Source organism: Sciurus carolinensis, chromosome 9 (genome assembly GCF_902686445.1).
Source record: "Sciurus carolinensis chromosome 9, mSciCar1.2, whole genome shotgun sequence".
In the NCBI taxonomy this organism is placed as follows: Eukaryota; Metazoa; Chordata; class Mammalia; order Rodentia; family Sciuridae; genus Sciurus; species Sciurus carolinensis.
Window position 1 is genome coordinate 113594599 of NC_062221.1, and position 22573 is coordinate 113617171.

At 35.8% G+C, this 22573-nt stretch overlaps 1 protein-coding gene across 1 annotated transcript in view; it reads right to left on the reverse strand.

The window, feature by feature from the left end:
• Nucleotides 1-5974: 5974 nt before the first annotated feature.
• Nucleotides 5975-22573, reverse strand: part of Nrip1 (nuclear receptor interacting protein 1) — a 76562-nt gene continuing 59963 nt past the window's right edge. The window contains exon 4 of the mRNA XM_047564207.1: nt 5975-13234. Coding sequence (XP_047420163.1) covers nt 9416-12892 — 3477 coding nt within the window. The 5' untranslated portion in view covers nt 12893-13234 and the 3' untranslated portion in view covers nt 5975-9415. The remainder of the gene's footprint in view (nt 13235-22573) is intronic.

Here is a 22573-nt window from a genome sequence, read left to right on the forward strand (position 1 = left end):
GACTCATGGTTTGAGGTTTTGACCCAGGAGCAGTTGGTTCTGTTGCTTGGGGCCTGTGGCAGCTCATCATGGTGGGCGCATGTGGTGAAGCAAACCAAACACCTCATTTCTGGGAAAAGAAGGAGGAGACTGGGGTCCCAGTGTCTCCTTCAAGGGCATGACCCAAAGAATTAAAGACCTCTCATTAGGTCCCACCTCTTAAAGTTTCCACCACATCCAAATTGCTCCAATCAGGGACCAAACCATGCATGGACCTTTCGATAGTGTCTAGATCTAAACTATAGCAATAAAGCCTATTATTCCTGTATAGTCTGTGGTTTCACGTCACAATTCACCAAGTCTACCCCTTACCCATGTATGAGGAGATGCTGGAAAGAAAACTGATTTTAAATATTTAGGCTCACAACAAATTCCTTATCTTCAAGAATTAGAGTATGATTACCCTCCATGTAGTTAAGATTAGACACCTTTTTGGTTTTCTCAAGCTGGAAAGGTACTAACAGAAATATAATAGCTTATGGGTCTTTTTATCCTTAGCAAAAATGACACTGTACTGCAAACTTCCCTGTCCTCCAAAATACACCTAGCTGCTTTCACAGACCCTCTAGTTAAATAAATACCCTCTTGAAAATGTCTGCTTTTTTGATAAATACAGCATTGAAGCCCAGACCTGAAGCTCCCTCTTCCCCACAGCCTTATATTGGGTAGAAATCACAGAGAGTCACATTTATCAGAACTACTTGTTTAGGGAAAGGACTATTTCATCTCCATTGTTCCTCATCCTGAAAAGGCTCAAGATTTAAAATCTTCATTGCCATTTTAAAGTATTTAGAGTATAAGAGTGATTTCAACCAATCTCTTGGGGGGTAGGGATATGAAATGATTTTTCCCCCAGGTACATAAAATGCAATAATTTAAAAATAAAATGTTTATTATGATTAATTTATGGCATCAGAATAAAAGAAAATCATATCTATCAGCCCAGCTCTACAAATAAGAAAGAGATGAGTTTTCACTTTCACATCAATTTTTAATCACCCAAACCTGATGATTTGGTCAGAATAGGTAAGTCGTTCCTTCAAAGTCCTCTAATGAATGAATGCTCACACTGAGCAACTAGTTAATATTTGGTATTGGTTTCTTGGATTTCCATACCTCAGAGACCCAGGTTTCCTTGGGGTATCAGAAATAACCTAATGCTATTTCAACTTCTACAATGGTGAGAGTCTTACCATCAAGTCATGAGTTTTACCAAGCTCACCAGGAAAGTATATTCTGCCTCAGTTTGATTCTTGACAGTTTGAGAGAATGCAGTACTTTGGAATATGAAATATTCCTAAGCTAACTGTCAGGAGTGACCTTGAATGCTAATGTCAGGCCTATCCACACAGTGGTGGTTAGAAGAATTGGTAGCTTGCCTGCTAAGGGCAAAGTGTGGAAGAGTTCTTGGTATTGTTTGTAGAAAGGGATAATACAGCAGGTAGTTAGATTTTTACAGGCAAATCTCCAAAGTTCGCATTCTTCTTTCAGGAATCAGTCCCTCTCATCAGACATGTCATAGTAGAGATTGCATTTCTGCAGGAGATTTGAGAAAGTAGAAGAGAGAATGCTTGTGCTAGCCCAGGTAGATTCGAGGAATCAGGCTAGAGGTAGCCAGGGAGATTTGGTCTTGTTTCTGGAAGATGGATGAATCTAGACTTTATGTTACTTTGTTTCCTTCACAGACCAGGGAGAGAATGGTAATTTTATTTTAAATTGAGAAGACACACCTTTCCTTTATTCTCTGATTGGAAATCCATTTATAAACTGCTGTGAATCAAGATATGTAGTAGGTGCTAAATGTAAGGAAATTAAGAAGACATCCTTCTTGCCTTTATTTTAATTTTTGGGGGGGGTACCAAGGATTGAACTCAGGGGCACTCGACCATTGAGACACATCCCCAACCCAATTTTGTATTTTATTTAGAGACAGGGTCTCAATGAGTCGCTTAGTGCCTTGCTTTTGCTGAGGCTGGCTTTGAACTTGCGATCCTCCAGCTTCAGCTTACTGAGCCCCTGGGATTATAGGCATGAGCCACCAGAACTTCTTGCCTCTAAAGAAGGAATACTGTACATTGTTAGCCATTCTAATGAATGCAGTGAGAGGCATCCAAAGCATTTATGGCACTCTGGAGGACTGAACAATATACTTTGCTCTCCATCAGTGAGCCATGGAAGACTTCTTTGACGAGTTAATACCTGTCAGATTTTTAAAGTGAATAGAAGTTTACTTAGCTGAGAAAGGGAACAGGGAGGTCAAATGAAGGAGGCACTTTAAGCAAAGAACATTGCATGACTGAAGGCACCCATGCCAAGAAAGCAGATGTACACAGAAACAGTGAGTTCTTATTCAAAAGTTCTCATTTGCATGGTTGAGGATGATGGACAGAAGGGTATCAGAGGGTGGGGAATAAGTCAAAAATGTGAATAGGCAGAGCTAGAAGGTAAAAACCTTGGAGAACACAGAATTTACTTCCTGAATTCAAATTAGACATCAATAACATCAGTTTCGATTGGCCAACAGTATTGTTTTTTTAATTAGAATATCTTTAGCTACTCCATGTAGATCAAACATTTCCTACTGTTTTCCAAAAGAAGTATTACACATTTTATTATTTTGACAGGCTCTAAAAGATAACCGAATGTGAATTTCATAAGCAATGAAAAGTTACCGGAGTATTTTAGGCAGATTGAACGGACTCGTACTTTGGAATGATTATTCTAGCAATGGTGTCTCTTACAACTGGGAAAGAGAGAGAAGGCAGGCAGGCAGGCCAAGTAGATGCTGGAGCAAGAACAGAGGTAAGGTACGATAAAGCTTTGAGTGAAGGCACAGGAGATGCGCTGAAGCTACAGATGAAGGAAGTTTGCAATGGATGACAGTGGTTACCACAAGAAAGTCTGCTGAGGGCCAACATTTTTAGAAATGAATGAACCTTCCAATAAAGGGAACAGGAAGTACATTAGGAGAAAGAATGTGTTCTGAATTCAAAATTAGGACAAGTTGAAATTCAGATATTAGTAATTGGACAGGACGGACATCCACAAGTGGTAGGGAACAGTGGACAATAAAACAATTAGACAATTAGAAGGAACGTGAATTAAAGTGTGGCAAGACAGGTTAGTATTGCCAAAGACGTAGATGGAAAGAAGAGGGATCTGTAATAAGAGAACACAAAGTTTTGGTAAAAGAACCTGTTAGGAGGTAATACGAAATTAGCAATACGAACAGGACTAGAAGATACTGTGTAGTGAAAACCAAGGAGATCCCATGTCTGTGACTTACCCAGGCCAGAAAGGAAGGTAGTATCAGGACTTGCTCCAATTCTGACACAGGTTTGCCCATCTTCCAAGCTGACTGTCTTTAATTTCTAGTGATTGTTATATTCTTATTACATACCTTCCAGCAAAACACTATGTAACATAGGTCACAACTCTGAAGCACTCTGGAGCACCTCTATTCCCCAAATAGGCCGAATAGATTACAGTAAGAAATTTCTCCTTCAGGGGGCCATCTACTCCAGGAGGTGGACCTGACTTAATAGAAAGGGCTGGGGCTGGGGAGATAGCTCAGTCGGTAGAGTGCTTGCCTTGCAAGCATCAAGGCCTTGAGTTCATATCCCCAGCACCAAAAAAAAAAAAAAAAAAAAAAAAAAATAGAAAGGGCTGGTTGAAGGGGTTCCACAGCCTCCCCACCATGAGACTCATGTTGGAAAGATTATGATGATTGTTTTTATTAGCATAGAACTAAATAAAGTGAAACAGTAGTACATGTGATTATGGAGGCAAAAGTATGTAGGAGCAGGTAATGATGCCTGAACCCACGAAGCCCTGAATTCCTCTACCCTCTTGTCAGACTAGCCCTGGAGTTTCCACCTGAGTTCCCATTTTAGACTCATGAGATAAAAATCCGTGCACGTTGCGGTGGATGGAAGGATCATGTCATCACCAACTGCCTTTAGAAAAGCAAGAAAAGAGTAAACGGCCCTATGGATAAGTGGCCAGATTCTAATGGACATATGGAAAGACCACTACTATACCTTTAAAGAAACACTTTACTGCTGAAGTGGGGTGGTAAAGGCATGGGCTTGTGAGGGAAAATGTTTATTAGTAATATGCACCTGATTAGGGAAGAGAGGAAGCCCTCAGCTGGAAATCCAGAGCTTGTTGATGAGCTGTGCTGCAGCATTCTTCTCATGGCATTACTTCTTCAGTCCCCGACGGGCCCAGTTTTATCCATGTTTAGATCCCGGCACTCCCAATACTTTTTAAATGGATGCCCCCTCCCACCCCCACCCCGTCAAAGAAAGGGAATTGAAAGAGAAAAGCATAGTTTGGAATGGAGGAAATGCTTAAGGTTAGCATTACAACTTTGGTTTTGAAGGGGATTGTAAAGTTATGAAGGGGAAAGAGGATGTCTCCCACTTATTCCCTCAAGATTTAGCTAAACAACTTTACAAAGGTGACACTTGTGGATATAAAACAAGGAAATAAGAAAACTCACTAGATCAAGATAGAGGCAATATGGCACACCAATGGCTGGCCAAGGACTTCAGTTTTATTTGCTAGAGGCAGCCCTTCAGTCATGGGAGAAAACTAAAGTTTTCTAGTGACAAGAAAATCATCCTATTACTTTCCTTGAATTATCTCTCTCAATTAGCTAAGGGAAAATACAATCCTCGGGCAATGTATCTGCCCTATGGCTCTATTCTGCAGCACTGTTCACACAACTTTCCAGAAATACCCACTCTGGCAAGCATATATTGTTAGGTCACTTCCCATTCCACATGCATTCTTAGAGGTGATAATTTGTAAGCAAAAATGAGCAAAACACGTGCTCCAAAGGGACTGTAGAGGCTTCTCAAAGTTTGGAACACATGGTGATAAAGTTTGGGAAAATAAAAGGAAAAATAGCAGCTTATCTAGGTCTTTCTGTCAATACAAAATCTGTGAAGACTTTAAAATGGCTTGAAAAAATTTTTTTAATCTAAGTATACTATTTTAGTTGCTGATGGAATGATTTATTTACTGGTAGACACTCATGAGATGGCACTGAAAGTACGACAGAATTTGTGGGGTTTAATTTCCAATTGTTCTGCTTCTAACTCAAGAGTACATTAATTTTTTTAAAGCAGGGGTCTTACCACAAAGATGTCATCTTGAAAATGCGAATATTACCAAACCAGTCACTAAGAGGAATTGGAGTAGTAAATTAATGCTAGGAATGTTCTACCAATCCTTAAAAGGTGAAGAAATATTAGAAACCTTGTCTTAAAACTTTGTGGACTAAACAAAACAAACAAAAAAAAACAAAAAATGTACTCCTAAAAATGAGCACTTCAAACCTATTTTCTGGAGTCAAACAGGTCAAGTTTTAGTGATCCCAACTGATAGGAAAAGAAATATCAAAATTATTCGTTGATGAAATTCCCACACTGGCATTAATAGGCTTGAAATAGAACCCTGTATAGCAAGAGTAATTATACTCTGTTTTGATTCTTAAAGTCTCTGCATATTAAAGTCAATAACACTTTATAGTCAAAAGTTGCTGATGAGTCTCCTTAAAAATCCCTCACAGGCAATTCATTACTTGATGTACTTGTCATGTTTTCTTTCACTATAAAGAAATAAAATAGTTGTGCACCTCATTCTGATGGTGCAGATATATAGTGAGTAAGGTCTAATTTTTCAACATGCTAATAAAGGTGGCGATAGGATGACTGTCATTTTGAGGTGTGCTTTTAACAGTCCTGTTTCTAAAGGTTCTTATCTCCCAGCCACTGTGTTCTCCACCACCACCACCCTTAGTTTTCTAAGAAGGGCAAAACATCTTTGAAGACCTATTGTTAGTTTCATGACCTGGAAATTTTCTGTATGGGGTGAAAAAGCTGAAACCCAGAGAAAGTCAACAGAATAACAATCATTTCAAATCAGAGACAATGCATTTTTTCTCATTTATTCAAATTCACTGCAGGAAGTAAACACTAAAAGATTAAAAAACAAACAAAAAATTCACACTGCAGTATGTACAGTTTCATGACATCACATGAAGAAATTAAATTTCTAATAAAAATGAAAAATTATATTACTGAGCAGGTTGCATCAAAGCTGGTTGTGTAAACCCCAGATTCTTACGATGGACGGTAACGTGCCTGTGTTCCAGTATTAACAAATACTGGCAGACACCTGGTATAATATTATGTTTCCATGGGATTTAAAAATTCATGAAAGTAGTTGCGTGAATTCTTTATGTTGAAAAGTGGTTGACTTGATTTAAAAAAAATTTTAAGACCCTTGGATTCAAAGCACATTCTTTCACAAAGCTTAAGTCACAGAAATCATGTCCAGAAATGGAATACTGTCATGTTGGGATGAACATCTGATCTGACTTGATAAGACATTTTGCCAAATGCACAGATGCACAGGGTCCCCCATGCACTTTTCATGCAGCAGGTAATCACAACTTAAATAAAAGGTTTATTCTATACATTTGTCCAGACTTGCAACTGTATACATACATGCACAATTTTTAAACCTGTCTGATTATATTTACACTTATACATGGAATATACAGGAACCAAAGAGATTAAAAGGCTTTTCTGTTGCATTAGAACAATACAAAATATGTATTTTTCATTAAGGAAATCACTATTTACATCACCTTTAAAAACCAATTTTAACATCTTCATGTAACAAGTCAATATATATATATACATATTACATATATATATATATAAAATATATACTCTCACCAGTTTACTCTTCTGTACGATGCAGCAGAGAATAAACAGGTAATGCTACCTTACTGATGTCAATGAGAGCTGTAGTACCCTTTCACAAATGACTTTATTAGGAAGAAACTGTCTAGATATCTAAAATAGTCCTTGAAAATGTGTATATGTGCATCCTTGTATCTACATATGCATAAATAAAGTGAATTTATGGATGTACGCCCTTTCTTACTGCTCTGCTTTAAAATCATTTTAAACTCAAATTGGGGGACAGTCTCTAGTAAATCAGAACAGTGTTCTTTGTGGTCATATTTATTTCTGTATTACATATTCTCATTCCTTTTTCAACAACAACACAACCAACCAACCAAATAAAAGTACAAACAAACAAAAAAATAGCAATGCTGGCTCTGGACGTTCTTGTCCCTGACCTAAATGTCACTCCCTTGTAAAAAGTCCCTTTCTCCCTAACTAAGGGAGAATACTAACATTTTTTCCTGACATACACCTAAGGTTCCAGACCTTTCACAATGACTGAGAAAAATGACTTGCTGAAAAGTTTATTTCTGAGTGTAGACAATGAGATTGTCACAGAATAGACATGGAATCAACTATATTCACTGGCCAGTGGAATCTTCATGTCAGAATAAGCAAATGACTTCCCCTCCTTTTGATGCAGTATATTTGCTCTGATAACTATATAATAACTATTTACAAATCATTTTGAGAAAAAAAAATAACCATTTTAGGGTTTTAGATCATATTAGGAAATAATACCCATTTTTAATACAAAAATTTTAGAAACAATTTCAAGTAGAACAATTTCAAATAAATTTCCTTCTAATTAATAGTTTATACAATAATTTTTGATAGGTCAATCGCTAACCTGGCTCACAACTGAAAACAGAAACATTACCTGGTGAATGAACTGTGGACTATAAAACTGAACTTAAAAATAGACTTGTTTTAAGACTAAAACCCCATGTGGCTCAATTATATTAAGTTCTTCTAAAACACTATGGATGCTTGCTTTTAATCACTATTTATAAAGAATAAATCCAACAGTGATTGTGTACATCGTCATGGATATGCCCTTTGTACTTTTTTGTTAATAAGTCAATCTGAGTTTAGTGCCTTTCTTAGGTTTGAACTAAATGTTTTAATTTCTGTCAGCACTATTCTTAGGACAATGATTTTAATAGAAGATAAGGATATATTCAGGAAAAGTTTTCAAACCATCCTGGAATCACCTGAGTTTGGTAAGTGGCCCTGTTATTCCATCCCTAAGGCTAATTAAGTAGATGTTACTCATTAGAACACACAAATAATAGGTTTTCCTGAGATGTTGAGCCAGATATGAAAGTTGTCCCCTCCACCCAATTTTTGTGTCATAAAAAGTATTCTGAACCCGATTTCCAAAGACATAACGGCAATATAGGAATTACGATACTGCAAATTTTGAGCTGACGTATGACTACTGGGGAAAATACAGGCATCAGATAGTTTCTTTACAGACTCATGTTCTGAGAAAAGTCATCAGTAATGGTTCTCAAACACCTAGGGAGCATGTTAAGATGCAGATGGAAGATCCCAAGTCCACTTGGCAGAGATCCTTGTTTTGTAGGTCTGAGATGCTGCCTATGGATCTGCATTTTAAAATGAGTGCTCCAGATGATTCTAATGCAGGTGGTCTGAGTCCAGCTTTAAGAAATCCTGGTTAGACTCAACAGGTACCACAGAAATGGTGAGCATAAACTTTTACAAGAGATGGCAAAAATTGTCCAAAGAAAAGCCATTTTTGCTTCTGTTAAAAAAAATTTCTTAAATAGTCAACTATTCAGGAAACCACCTGAAGATAAATGTTAACTTCCCTAATTCTGTAAAAGGAGTAGTTATTTAGTAAAGTAGTTAAAATACAAAAAATGGAAATCTGCCTTTTTTTTTTTTTTTTTTAAAGGATCTATCAAACGTCCCTCAAGTTTAATCAATTTTTACTAAATAGTACAAGGTTTAAAGAAATGTATATTGAAAAGGTCTGGGGTGGGGGCAGACACATTGGAAACCACAAAACCCTTTCTAAGAATTAAAAATAAATATGTTTTTTAGCAAAAGTGAAAAAATGTAAGCATATTTTTTCTGATTTGCTTTTGAATTGGATAATGAGATGTGAATCATCACTAGTACTTTTTTTTTAATTTGATAATTACCCTTTAAAGAGTTAAGAGTTTGGACTTTAAAAACGTGTTATATGCAGGTTGACTTCTGAAATGCAAAATAAAGTACCCTAATGAAGGCAAAAGGCAGGAAAATGCATTAATCCACTGTGGATGGAATTTTACATTTTAATGTATGCCTCTTATTTATGATTATAAAAGAATTTCATTCATAGGTTACTCACAGTTGTTATCTGGTGCATACAGAAGTGTTAAACAACCAGTTTGCTAGTTCAATAGCTTCCTCATGACATCTAATGTTAAGCAAAAATTAGTATGCATATTTAAACATCACCAGTAACCAATACTTTTCAAAATGAAAAAAAGTTTCAATTATACCATGCTTTTCTCAAATCATGCTCTTATTTATACAGATCTCAAGTTCATACTAATTAGTTTAAAAAAGATCCAAAGCTTGATGACAGGTACATTTTATTCTGATTCCTTTTTTATTGTTACCACATTTCCCAGAAGTCCATACACCTCTCCATTTGCGCCGTGTGGGTGAGAAGCATTATTTCCCATATGGCTATTGTAAGGGCTTCTTAAATTAAAAAAAGAAGCTTTAGTTTCTGCAGCAGGAAGTAACTCTTCTTTGATTGTAACCTGTGAGACACTTTCAGCAGAGGAAGGCTCCCTCCATATGTCCTTGTCCTGTGTTTCTCGGCTGGTAACAGAATTGCCTCCTTTCTGGAGCATGTAATACAGTATTGGGTTAGTTTTGGTCAGTCTTGGAGAGTCTTTTTCATACTCATTCTTATCCACATCTGTGATAACCCACTTAATGGGTCCCTTCTCACTGGGCATGGAACACCCATTCAAAAGCCCGGATTCTGGTCTAGACCCCACACAGCCCAAGTGCTCAGGGAAAGGAGGGCTCACAGGAGATTTTACCATTCCTGGGTATGAAAATGTCCTGTTGTCCATGCAACTGTTGGGCTGAGTGGAACTATACATCAGTCCATTTAAAGAAGAAAGGCTGAATTCAGGTTTGCTATTGGTCACACTGTTTTTGTGTCCTTTCTTTTTACTGTCAACCACAGAGTTACCCCTGTGTGGGGACAAGTCTCGCACACAGTTTTCTGAGAGAAGCAGCTGTTTCAGAACATTGAAGCTTTTACTCTCTCTGGCCCAACTCCTGTGTTCACTTTCGTTGGCTGAACCATGACCAGGAGGATATTTAAATTCAAGATCATTTCTGCTAAATTTCAGCTCCTCCTGGTTAAGCAAGGACCCATACAGTACTTCTGGAGCACTGTGATTATTTGCAGCATCAACAATGTTATTTTTCATTTTTTTAAATGGATTTTCTAATGGCTCAGTATAAAGTTTCCTTTTCTTAGGGACCATGCAAAGATTCTTTGACTCTAGTGGTGTCAGTTCACTATTTCTGTGACTCTTGTCCAGATCATCTGCCAGGTAACTCTCTTGATTCTGTCTCAGCAATCGGCTTAACAGACCATTCTTCGAGAAAGAAAAATCCTGAGGTGAAACAGGCTCTGCTTTAAAGTCCTCAGACATTGGTAAGGCAGCTGCGCTTCTCTGCATGGTGGGAGTCATACCTAAGAACGGGGTGCTCTTTGCATCATGGCTCAAGTGCACATTTGTATTATGGATATTTAAGTCATCACAAGGCTCAGATTTTATTTTCACCATCAATATCTGTTCACTTAAAGCTCTCTCTGTATGTTCCTGAGTACTTTCATCTCTCAAAGGAAGTTTTTCTTTCTTTTCACTCTTACCTTTGTTGGGATTTCCCAGAAGCAACTGGAGAACAGTGCGTCTTTCTAGCAGATTTTCTATTTCAGAACCAGAAAGTCCTGGTTCCGAACCTGCTGGTTGACTACTGAATGCCTTATTTTCCTCAACTGTAGTTGTTTTATTTGACAGCAAAGGGCTATTTAGTCTATCAATCATACCCATAGGTTTATCTGTGTTTACACTTAACAACTGCTTGCTGGGTCTCTGCTCTTCCACTGCCATGGAAGACTGCATTCCACATTGTGCCAAATTTTGTAATAGTTTACTGGCACTAAAAGTTGCAGAATTTTGCGCACCTTCATTGTGGGCTGGTTTCTCCCCTTGCGATTCTTTGCTTTTTGTAAGGTCCATCAAGTGGTTAGAGGTGGTATTTGCCACCTTTTCAGACTGAGTACTGCAGGCATATGGTGGAGAATTCCATTTGATGACCAGAGAATGTTGAGAAAGATTGATGGGAGACTCTGCTTTGGTCGAAGGAAGTAACGGTGGAGTGCTCACTGGCGTAGTCCTATTTGTACTGGGGCTTTCTATTACAGAAGTCCTTGTATAATTCTGAGTACTGAACTTTGTCACATCACTGTGTACTCCCTGAGGGCTGGTGGTGTTTTTTTCTACATTTTCTTCATTTTTATGTCCCAGTAGCAATTGAAGAAGCGTTACTTTCTGGTGTGAATTTAGCTTAGAATTCTTTGAGGTATCATGATCTTCTTTGATGTCTACATCAGGGACTTTCGGATCCCAAGTGTTTAGCAAGGACTGAGTCAAATTATCAAGAGAAACAGGCTGGTCAGATTCTGGTTTTTCGATGCGGTGTTTGCAAGACAAGTCTATGGGAACACAGTTGGAATAAGAACTTTCATCACCGCTGCTGTCATCTGTAAAACTAGGATTGTTGTCTGAATACTCATCTATAGTTGTAGGAGTACTACCATCCTCAAAAATGCTTCCCCTCTCATTCTGATTATGTCCATTCATTGGCTTAGGTATGGTCTGGCTTTTAAGAAGATGTAAAAGCAAACTATTATTAGCAGCTTGTTTTATGTTGTTTCTTTCCAGTGAGTTCTTATAGCCTGGAGTTTTAGGGGAAGAAGGAATAATACCCATTGGATTTTGAAATGCAGTAGCATTACTTTTGCTAGCCACTAATTTGCTTGATGTTCGTGCCTGACCATTGAGATGGCTTGACATTCCTTTTGAGATCTGGAAACTGCCTACATCCTTCTGGCCATTTTCTTGTAATCTGGCCATAGCAGCAAGTCTTTCACTTGCTGCTTGATTTGCATTTTGTGTTTTTAAAGCATGTTCCCGAGAATACTGCTGCAGGTGGGCTTCACTGGAGAGGAGTAATGCTAATTGGCTGCAAGCAACGCTAGGTTTAGGTGAGGTGGCAGGACTAGCTCTTTTTTCCACCATGCTTGCAACAGCTTGTAATCTTGCAGCACATGACAAGGGCTCACTCATGACCTTTGTTCCACTCTGTCCAACATGATGAGGTGACTCTACAAACCTGTCTCTGATGAGGTTTTTAGTTACATCAGGAAGACTGGTATCTGCCTTTTGATCTTTAGCTTTATTTTTTTTCAATAAAGTTTTTAGGTGACTTGATGCAACACCATAGCACCTTAAATCCTTCTCTACTTTTAAAGAATCATGACTGAGGGCATATCCTTGCTCCTTGAGGCTCTGCCTAATTTGTTGTGACAGAGCAACAGTCTGCAGCCTCGAGCTGAATGACTGAAGCAAAGAGGCCAGTAATGTGCTGTCCTGTTTGCCTTTAGGCACATTGTCAACCATGCCAGCTAGCAAAGCTTCCTTCTTTACGTTTAAATTTACGATGGAATCAGACAGCCTCTTCCGCTTTGCTGCATTCCAGTCCTCAGAAGACTGCAACAGTCTGGCTTTTTTGAGATGCAGCATGCCAGATCCCTGGTATGTGTGTGTATTGACAACTGGACCATTACTTTGGCAGGTGGGAAATGCATTGCCAGAAATGTTAAAGTTCTGATCTTCTTCATTGTGCCCAGCAGACTTTTTGTCAACAGCAGTACCTGATCCCCCTGCAGCCTGATGCATTAGTAATCCTTCTAGGTAAGTTAAAACAATAGAATCCTGATGCACATCAGAGCCAAGCTCTTCTCCATGAGTCATGTTCAATAGAAGTGTTCACAAGGGCTTGGTTTCTATTTACTTCAAAGGATGGTTTTCTGTAGGTGAGTGAGATGCAACTTTAATAAGTAAGTGTCAGTTTATCACCTTCCATAGCAATTAGGTAGAGAGGTGCTGTTACATTCTGACCAAGATTTCTTTTGGAATGACAAGATAAAAGGCAGGCAAATTCCAATGCAGTCTGTCCACGAAGTTGATCAACTTCTAAGAAGTCGCAGAATTCCTTAATACAAAGGTTTGTAGTAGCAAGCAGATAATTCTTAGCAAATATATTGCTTTCCCATCTTCATCTTTTGTTCTTCATTAAATGCAAATATCAGTATTCTAAAAAAAATAAAAATAAAAATCATTAAGGAGGGGCAAAGATAGGGTCATGCTATAATACCTATAAGAAAAGAATACAGCATTTACAAAGTTTATACCTGCAGATATTCATATTTAACATGCACTGTAGTTGCTTCCTTAGAAATTTATTTTACTGTTATTCTTAGCAAACTGAAAATCCTATGAGTTAATCCATATTGTTAAAATGATCAAATCATTTCAAAAAATGCTTCAATGTTTTGTGTAACTGTCTTCAAAAGTCTGCCAAGCTTTTGAATTTTCATAAGCACCTTTCTGCAAAGTAATATGAATGTTAAATTTCCTTTACTATTTTATAGCTCTATTAGGGAGCTAGAATTAGTGTCCTTACGTTACCGTACACTTTGGAAGAAAAAAAGTTAAATGTGCTGAAAAAGGAAGAGATTCATGTGATACAGACTCATCTGATAAGTCTGATGAGTGGCTGAGACCAATAGAACACATTCACTTCTGACATTATTCCCCAACCACAACAGACAACCAATATCTGATTTTCAGAATTTTTTTAAAAAAAGAATTTGAAGATTTTTTATTTTGTGGGCCTGTGCAAACTTATGACAGTCCTAATCATATCCAGAAACATTATAATATAATCACAAATTTATCAAGCTACTATAGTATTTACCATGACTTTAATATTAAAGAGAGTGATTCTTAAGATATGCATTCAGACATAACCAGTTAATATCTGGGTCCAACAGATACTTTATTAATACTTAAGTCAATGTACAAATAATTTACACAGTTAATAATAATTTCAAATTCCATTCAAGTTAAAAAGGGCAGTAAGGGCTGTGCATGGTGGTGCACTCTTGTAATCCCAGCAACTTGGGAGGCTTAGGCAAGAGGCTGATGAGTTCAAAAGCCAGCCTCAGCAACTTAGCAAGGCCCTAAGCAACTTAGTGAGACCCTGTCTCTAAATAAAATATAAAAGGGCTGGGGACGTGACTCAGTGGTTAAGCACCCCTGGGTTCAATTCCTGGTACCAAAAACAAAACCAAAAACCAAAAACCAACAAAAAAAACAGTAGTGTTTGCTGGTTGATTCTTGAGCGGAAGAAAACCCATTCAGTATACTGTCATATGAAAACAATACCCAGTCATGCTGCTTATACAAGTTGATGGCACCATCACTATTCATGTCTACAGTGCTATTAGTCTCTTTGCATTCAACTTCTGATTGAAAAAACTACCTATGTCGTTTCTTCTCTTTAACTTTCTGGACAGAAAATGAAAAATTGTGAATTCTCAATTGCATTTAATAAAAATAAAACAAAATTCAAAGACTTTACCTCCAAATTATTTTTACATTCTGGAAAGTTGATGCAGCATTATAAGACATGCAAAAGGACACAAATATGGCATCATACTGAGGACTTGTTTCACTACTATGTCATCTTTGTATACACTTCAAATACTTTTGTCTATTTTAGGGCATTTGAAAATAAGTGATGGATTGATTGCCAAGACCATAAACTGGCTTTAAGATATAAGAAAAGTAAGACCACTAAAATTCTATAACGTACCTCCAATTTATGAAAGGTTAGAATGGACACATATGCTAATAACAAGATACAATGTTTTATTCTATTAAAAACACATTCACTATAATTTTTCAAAAGAAAATAAGTCACATAATGTGATCCTTCCTACTAGTTAGAAATATATATATATATATTTTTTTTTTGGTTTGTTTTTGTGGTGCTGGGAATTGAATCCAGGGCTTTGTGGATGGGAGGCAAGCACTCCACCAGCTGAACTATATCCCCAGTCCTAGAAATATATTCTTTTTAAAAATTCTTAAAAACTCAAGCTACATCCAAAGAAACCCTGATAGTTCTCCAAGCTTTAATGCATTTCGGGACAATTTAATAAAATTCACCTCTAACTACTTAACAATATTAAAAATTATAAACTAAACCCTTTTATTAATTTTAAATTATAAGCATAAAAATCTTTTAAATTTGATAAAACTGAGATTTTACTGGTTTATTAGCATGAAATAGGAAAAAATATTGCTTGGTGAGACAATCATCAAAGAAACCAAATAATAAAAGAGTTCCATGGAATTTTGACCACAAACATAGACAGATTTTAGGAAGATCCAAGTTAATACACAGACTAGTTTAAAGAAATTAAATCTTAAATATCCTGTAATTAGCTTGAATTACAATTCTATATTTTCAATAGGGAAGCAATTTGTGTGTGGCGGGGGTTGGGGAGAGAGGTTCAGGCAGGTACTGGGATTGAACCTATGGTCATTCAATGGTTAAATAAAATTCCCAGTCCTTATTTTTTTTATTTTGAGACAGGGCTTCAAATTGCCTAGGCTGGCTTCCAATTTGTGATCCTTCTTCCTCAGCCTCTGGAGTGGCTGGGATTATAAACATGTCAGCCACCCCACTCAGCTGCATTTAAAAAAAAGTATGAAATTAGGTGTGTGAAATTAGGTGTGGAGTGTGAAATTTCAAAAGATTCATAATTTGCCTACCAACATTACAAATGGGTCCCTATGAGTCTTTAAACTAGTTCAACTATTTCCATTTCAATGTGTTCAAATTCTCTATTTGGAAATATTTCATTAAGCAAAGGGAAACTTTCCTGAACTTTTTATAATTTTAAAATGGCAAATGAAGTAATGAAATTTTACTCAGATAAATGAAAGATGCATTTAACAGAATTACTTATGTGGGAATGCTTTTGGTTGAGAATAGGTAAATAATAACAAAGGTTTTTCTCCTGCTGCTTTTGGGTTCAATATCTTACTTGCAATCAAATTCTCCCTTAAAAACTCTTTTAAATGATTAAACATGTATGAAGTCACTTGGTATGCTATTTAAATGTCTGAGAACTATCTCATGACTTTCAATTGTTTCCAGGAAATCTTCCCCAATTTTTTTGCATTATCAAGCAATACCTCTTTGTGTATTAAGTTTAAAGGGATTTCAGCAATGCAGCTTCAGGAGCATTTGGATTCTTATCCTTACTAAAATAGCAAAAGGGTTACTTGGTTGTGCCACTCAATAGTAGCTCCTATTGGACAATATTACATAGTGTGTATGTGTGTGGTATGTGGTGGGGGTGGTGTGGGGGGAGGTACTGGAATTGAACCTAGCACCTACCTAAGGCTAGATTATTTTATGGGTGTTTTTCATATGAAAGGGTAAGAAAGCCAGAGATGTTTCACTTAATATTATTCACTTAATATTATGAAGACAATTCCAAAGTCCTACTTATTAAACACTTTCTTTAAATAATATAGATCCAGGTAAAAAGAGAATGCTTAGTGTTGTCTCACAAGAATGTTTTAAAATTTGAACAGGAAACACAAACCTAGGATTAATTTAATAGCAGGACATAACACCAAACATTTTACCCAAATGAATGAAATTAGCTTTCCAAACCAAAGGACAATGAAAAATTAGAATACCTACAAAGCAATACTTCAATTTCTCAGAAGAAAGGAAAAGTAACATTATAATGGTAAAGGTCCTGAAGCTTCATTAAAAGTAAAGACTACCATGAATTCTTTATTCAACAGAATCACAACAGAAGAGCAAAAGAATAAGAATGAGTCTGAAATTTCATTTATTAGAACATATTTCTAATTTCTTACAAAAATGAATCAAAATTTGTATGTCTTTTGATAGAATTTGAATTTCAATATCGCAACTTTCTGTGCAGTATTACCTTTATCAAAAGATAAATGTGTGGTTTTATAGTTTAATGAGTATCAAGAAAATGAACATATTTAATAACATTCTGCTCAACTTAGGACCTCAACTTTTGAAATTGGACCTTGAGAGTTTCTTGCCATCTCCTAGGGGTTCTCATTTTAGGTATACAAATACTCTGCACAAAAGGTAACATGGAAGCCACTGACTGATGCTACAGCAGGTAAGGCAGTCACACAATTGCTCTCCAATTGTAAATACCTGAGGTATTTACATATTTTTGCCCAGAGCAAAATTTGCTCCTAAATTCCAAGTTCACCAGCTTTAACTTGCTTATCAGTTGCTTCCATAGGAGTAAAATAGTGTCACTCACAACTGCTATTAAAAAAGACAAGGAGACACTACTGCTTGACTAACTCAAGTTTTCAACATAAGGACACAAATAGATAAGATCACTTCAACTCCAAAACTTTATTCCCATGATTCCAATTTGGCAAACTGTAGTTGATAAAAATGACAAGCATTTTAACCAGAAAGATGACATACTGTCAGAGTTGTGGAAATAACTCTCGCCAATTTGTTTTTTTGTCTTCTTAGTGAATTCTAGGGGAAGTAAGTGGTTTTGTAATAGCCATAGACCTTACCTGCCCAATCCTCCAAGTTATTTATCATCACTCTTTTTTAAAGTAGGTCAAAAAATTTCAAGTACATGTTTATTTAAAAGCTAAATATGTATTTATAGTCAAACTGGTACTTTTGCTTATTAGCTCATAAAATAAGGGCTGTATACTGAATAAAATGCAGGAAAAACAGTAAAGATTTAGATCCTTAAGGACATAGATAAATGCAAAAGAAAGAGGAATAATTGTCCTGGTGACAGAAACAAATATCCCCATGATTGACACAGCAAAATAAAAGTATGTTTCTTTGTTTTGAATTACCCTCACAAGGTTTAAATATATTTACGAGAGATTCAACAAATCTACTACTTACTTTATTCTGCCTTTATAGTTTCTCTAAAATAATTAAATCAAAATTAAATTAGCATGAAAAAGTTGAAGATTTTAAGTTAAAAATCAAGGAACTGAAGGAGCTAGAAAAAGTGATAAATTGCTATAATTTCTATTTCAATAACATAATACTTGCCTGGATAATGTACTATTGCATTGTCTTGAAAACATAGAAACTAGAGTATTGCTAAATAAAATTAATTTTAACTGCAATATTTTAAAATCCAGAAAAAAACAATTTTTACAGAGAATAGAGACAAGATTTATCATTAGCATTAGTGTCTATTTACTGTTTTCTGCTGTTTTTAAATAGTTTCTCTAAAAGAACACAAAATAATCATTATAAATTATTTTGGTAGTACATAAATGTAAAAGAAAAGTGGAGTCTAAATCTAAAACTAACAGCTTCTCCTGATCTTTCCCAGTAGCTCTTTGAAGTAAATGCTGCTTTCTATCAGGTTTTGAAATTATAGTATTTTCTAATCTCTATCAAAATAAGAAGTTTAATGGAAAATATAATGGTTCTTTCTTCTATTGGAATTGTTTGAGTGTTTATAGTATACATGCAGGGACATCCTTTGAGATTGGTGAATAAATCCTATTAAACTCAACTGTGGTTTCCCTATCCCTAAAATAGATTTGACATACAGACAGAAGCCCAAGGTCAAGGTCACAGATCATCAAGAAAGATTACCAGCAGAACTGATGTAACAGCTGGCATTTGATCAAAGCTGCTAGGGTTTTCAGTACACTTAGAAGACACTCCTCATTTACTCGTAGGGTACAATCTGTTTTAAAAATACTACCCCCATCTTAAAGATTTTCATGTACTTTTTATTATAATGTGTGTTCTACTAGTAATGAATCACAAAAAGAAATTCTGAATTTTTATGTATGTCTATGTATATATGTATGCATACCATGCACATCTGCGTATTTGTTAGAAGTGGTCTTTGCCATGTTGTAATTTTGAAATTAATGTAATTTGCAGGTCCCTATATAAACCATACTCCCACACATCTTTAAGCCTGTGCTCCACTTGAGGTTGAAATTAATAGTATGTTATGAATTCTAAATAATATGTTATAAATTAATAGTATGTTATAAATTCTTCCTAAACATACAGATTTAACTGCAAAAGTACTGCTTTAATCAGAAAAGTTTTATACTGCATCCATAGTCTTTTATGACAATTTCCAAGTCATAGACAAAGGGAAAGAAGCTTCAGTTATCAGCAAGAGCAACAAAAGTGATTTTTAATTGACTATATTATTGAAGAGTTCAATTATCTAATAAAACCATCCTTTGTTTCAGTGTTCAAACAAGATAATGAACTTATTTTAAATTGCATTGTATTATAAATGTTCTTGTTGAAGCATTCTGATCAAAACACCAGTTCTGTTTTTCTTTTTCTCCTGATGCTGGGGATAGGATTCAGAGTTTCACCCATTTCAGGCAAATGCTCTATTACTGAGCTACATCCCCAGATCTAAGAAACCATTTTAAGGATGAATAATGCTGTCAGGGCAAATATATACTATAAAAGCTTTCCTTGTTAAACAACTACTATGGCTTTATATAATTTGCAAATTATTTATGATACATGGACATGTAAATGTTCTCAAATAAAAAAGGGAAAATATCAAATCAAATTACCAAATTAAATATCATTAAGAATATAACTTTTTTACTATGAAAAAGTGATTGTGGGTATAGTGAAATTACCAAAAATGGATGATAATTTGTACATTAAACTTTGATCAGAAACTCCATTGAAATTCTTTTTGAAAACAAACAGAATTCTTCATAAAATATACTATTAAAGTCTTTAGAGAAATCACTTATCAATTGACAAAAATATTCTTTACTTGCCATCTGGATGAAAATGCTGACTTGCTATGAATGGACCATGTACCCTGATTTGATTTTCCAGAAATGACAAACATTATGTGACATCACTCTTGCCAGTACTGGCTCAAAACACAAAAATTTTTAGATTCAAACTTTCAGCAGGATGTGGAAGATAATTCTCTCTACAGACACAATCCATGGACAAACAGCCGCAGCAAAAATATCTATAAAGGGAAGAAGTCAATAAATATGACAAGGTCCCATTGTGGATAATTAATAAACAAAAACAAATAATATATGCACGAGTTCTGTCTCTTTAAATATTAACAGCTAACATTAAAATATGCCCTTCAACTAGGAAGATAAAGCTACTGGCACACCATCACTGGGCCATTACTTTAAATGGTTTCACATATATTTAAGAAATTTCCATGCATACTTGCCCCTGACCTCTTTTGCTCACCTGTGCATATAACCAAGTGTTTGGAGTAATAATATCAGTTTAAATGAAGCCAGTAACTGCTAATCAGAGATACAGCTTTGCTGCTCTGCAAGTCTGACACGATCACTTCCTGCAGCAGTGACAGCTTGCCACAGGCCTTACCATGGCACCCATGACACAGAGATACAGTTGAGGTAGTAGCAAGCTTAAGAAGAGGACTCCAGTGAACTGGAGAAGAAACAGGAACAGCAGACATCAAAGTAACACAGGTCAGGGCTTTTCTGACTTACTGGACCCAAAATATTTCAGAACAACATTTTATCGAACACTTAAAATCATCAAAAACAAATATTTAATATCTACTATTAATATCATTTAATAAAGTTAAATTGTTTTAATACTAAAGAATTATATACTCTAGCTTTATAGGAACCTTGCATCACTTTTCCAGGTTGGTTTGTTTATTGAGAAAGAATAATGATGTGTGCAAATATACATATACACTATACTGATCAATTCACTGCTTAGTAGTTTAACTCAATATCAATTATTTAAATCTTTGTAGCCATTTCTATCTGTTTATATTTTGTTTTGTGGTTTGCTCTGTACTGTGCTTTCAATTATAGCATTTATATAAAATGAATATTTTTATATCTAAATTCTTATAATGATAAATGAGGATATAAGTAAGAAAGTAGGAGAGAAAACATGTAATACAGACAGAAAAGTAAAGAATTGTCTATTTTTTAGCCTTCCTCCCATTTGTCCATCTAATTCCTACTGTTATCATCATTTGATGAAATATATCAGAATTAACAATGCTTGGAGAATGATATATTAAATCCCATTTACTTACAATCAAGCCAAAAAACTAAGATACATCCTTTTCATTTTTGAAACCTCAGCTGAGGATGCATACCCCCTCTTCAGGTAGCATTCCCCAAATTACAGACTAGGGGCAGGTTCTCTGTGCCTCTATAGCATTTAGGGGATCTTTCAATCATCCTTACAAAAGTGTATTTTGGTTTTTGTCTGCCTGCCTCCTGACTACAGTGTAAACTCCTCATGGTCAAGCATTATGTCTTTGTCATCTTTACTTTCCAGGACTAGACGAGGTAACAAGTTAATTACTCTTGGAAGTTTTTGTCATCTGTAAGTACACAAAAATGAATACTTATTTCATACAACCATCTGGGGAAATGTACATATTCATACTCATACAGTTTGGGCACAGGACAGTGCCAATAAGGGTTAGCTCTTGTTCAAAGAATTTGCTCTGTACTTGTACAACTGTAACAATATAAAATTCTTTCTTGTACAGAGCTATAATGTCTCTTTGGTCTGATCACTGGTCCTTACAAAACAAGAAAAACCCTTCAGTTATCTTTCAAACATTACAACACAGGTGCCACATTCCACTGACTGGCTCTCTCACCATGGTAAGGTCTAGATAAGACAGTTAAAACCCATCCTTGACAGGAGCCTAGCAAAGGGCAAACAAAGGAAGACAATGTTCCTGGGTCAGTATGTGATAGGTGCTGCAAAGATACAAACTGTTGTGAATAAAACCTCCTAGAGCTCCCTGCACAGAATACTGACTCCTACTAAGTGTATGTGCACTTAGAAAGCTCTGCCTTTTCATGGTGCTTTAAACCTTACCCCTTCCTCAAATGAAATACCAGGATATATTTTCTTTGATTCTCCTCATTACCAAATAAGGGCACTAACAGAACAACTAAGTGACTGGCTAATCATCCAGTAAGTAGCTGATCCAAAACCAAATCAAGATCTTCTGAATTTTAGCCTTTCCTATTAAATTGTCACAGACAATAATAAAAATGGATTTGAAAACATTTAGTAGATCACACACTTTTGGAGCACTCTGAAAATTTTCTATTACTTTTCATACTCTAAAATTTTGTCTCTGCTCTTTTAAGTCTCTTGTTTTTATTAGAAAGGCCACAAAGTACAGTAGTTCAAGAACAATCTCTGGATTCCTGACATTTCAATCAGCAATGCATGACTTTGGTCAATTCACTTTTCCATTCTGGGACTCAATTTCTTTAGCTGTAAAAGTAGAAAAATAATATTACCCCATAAAGCTATTTTATTAAATGAAATGTATATATAAAACACTTCGTATAATATCTAGCATTTTCTAAGCACTTAATGAAAGTATTCTGTTATTTATAGACATAGAACTAGACCAGAGAGTTTTCTTAACATTTTTTAGCTTGCTTGTCACTCTATATGTTCCATGATGGTTAAGACTATTTTTGTCTTTGTATTTCAGTATTTCAGAGGTACTGAAAATTATCTGTTAA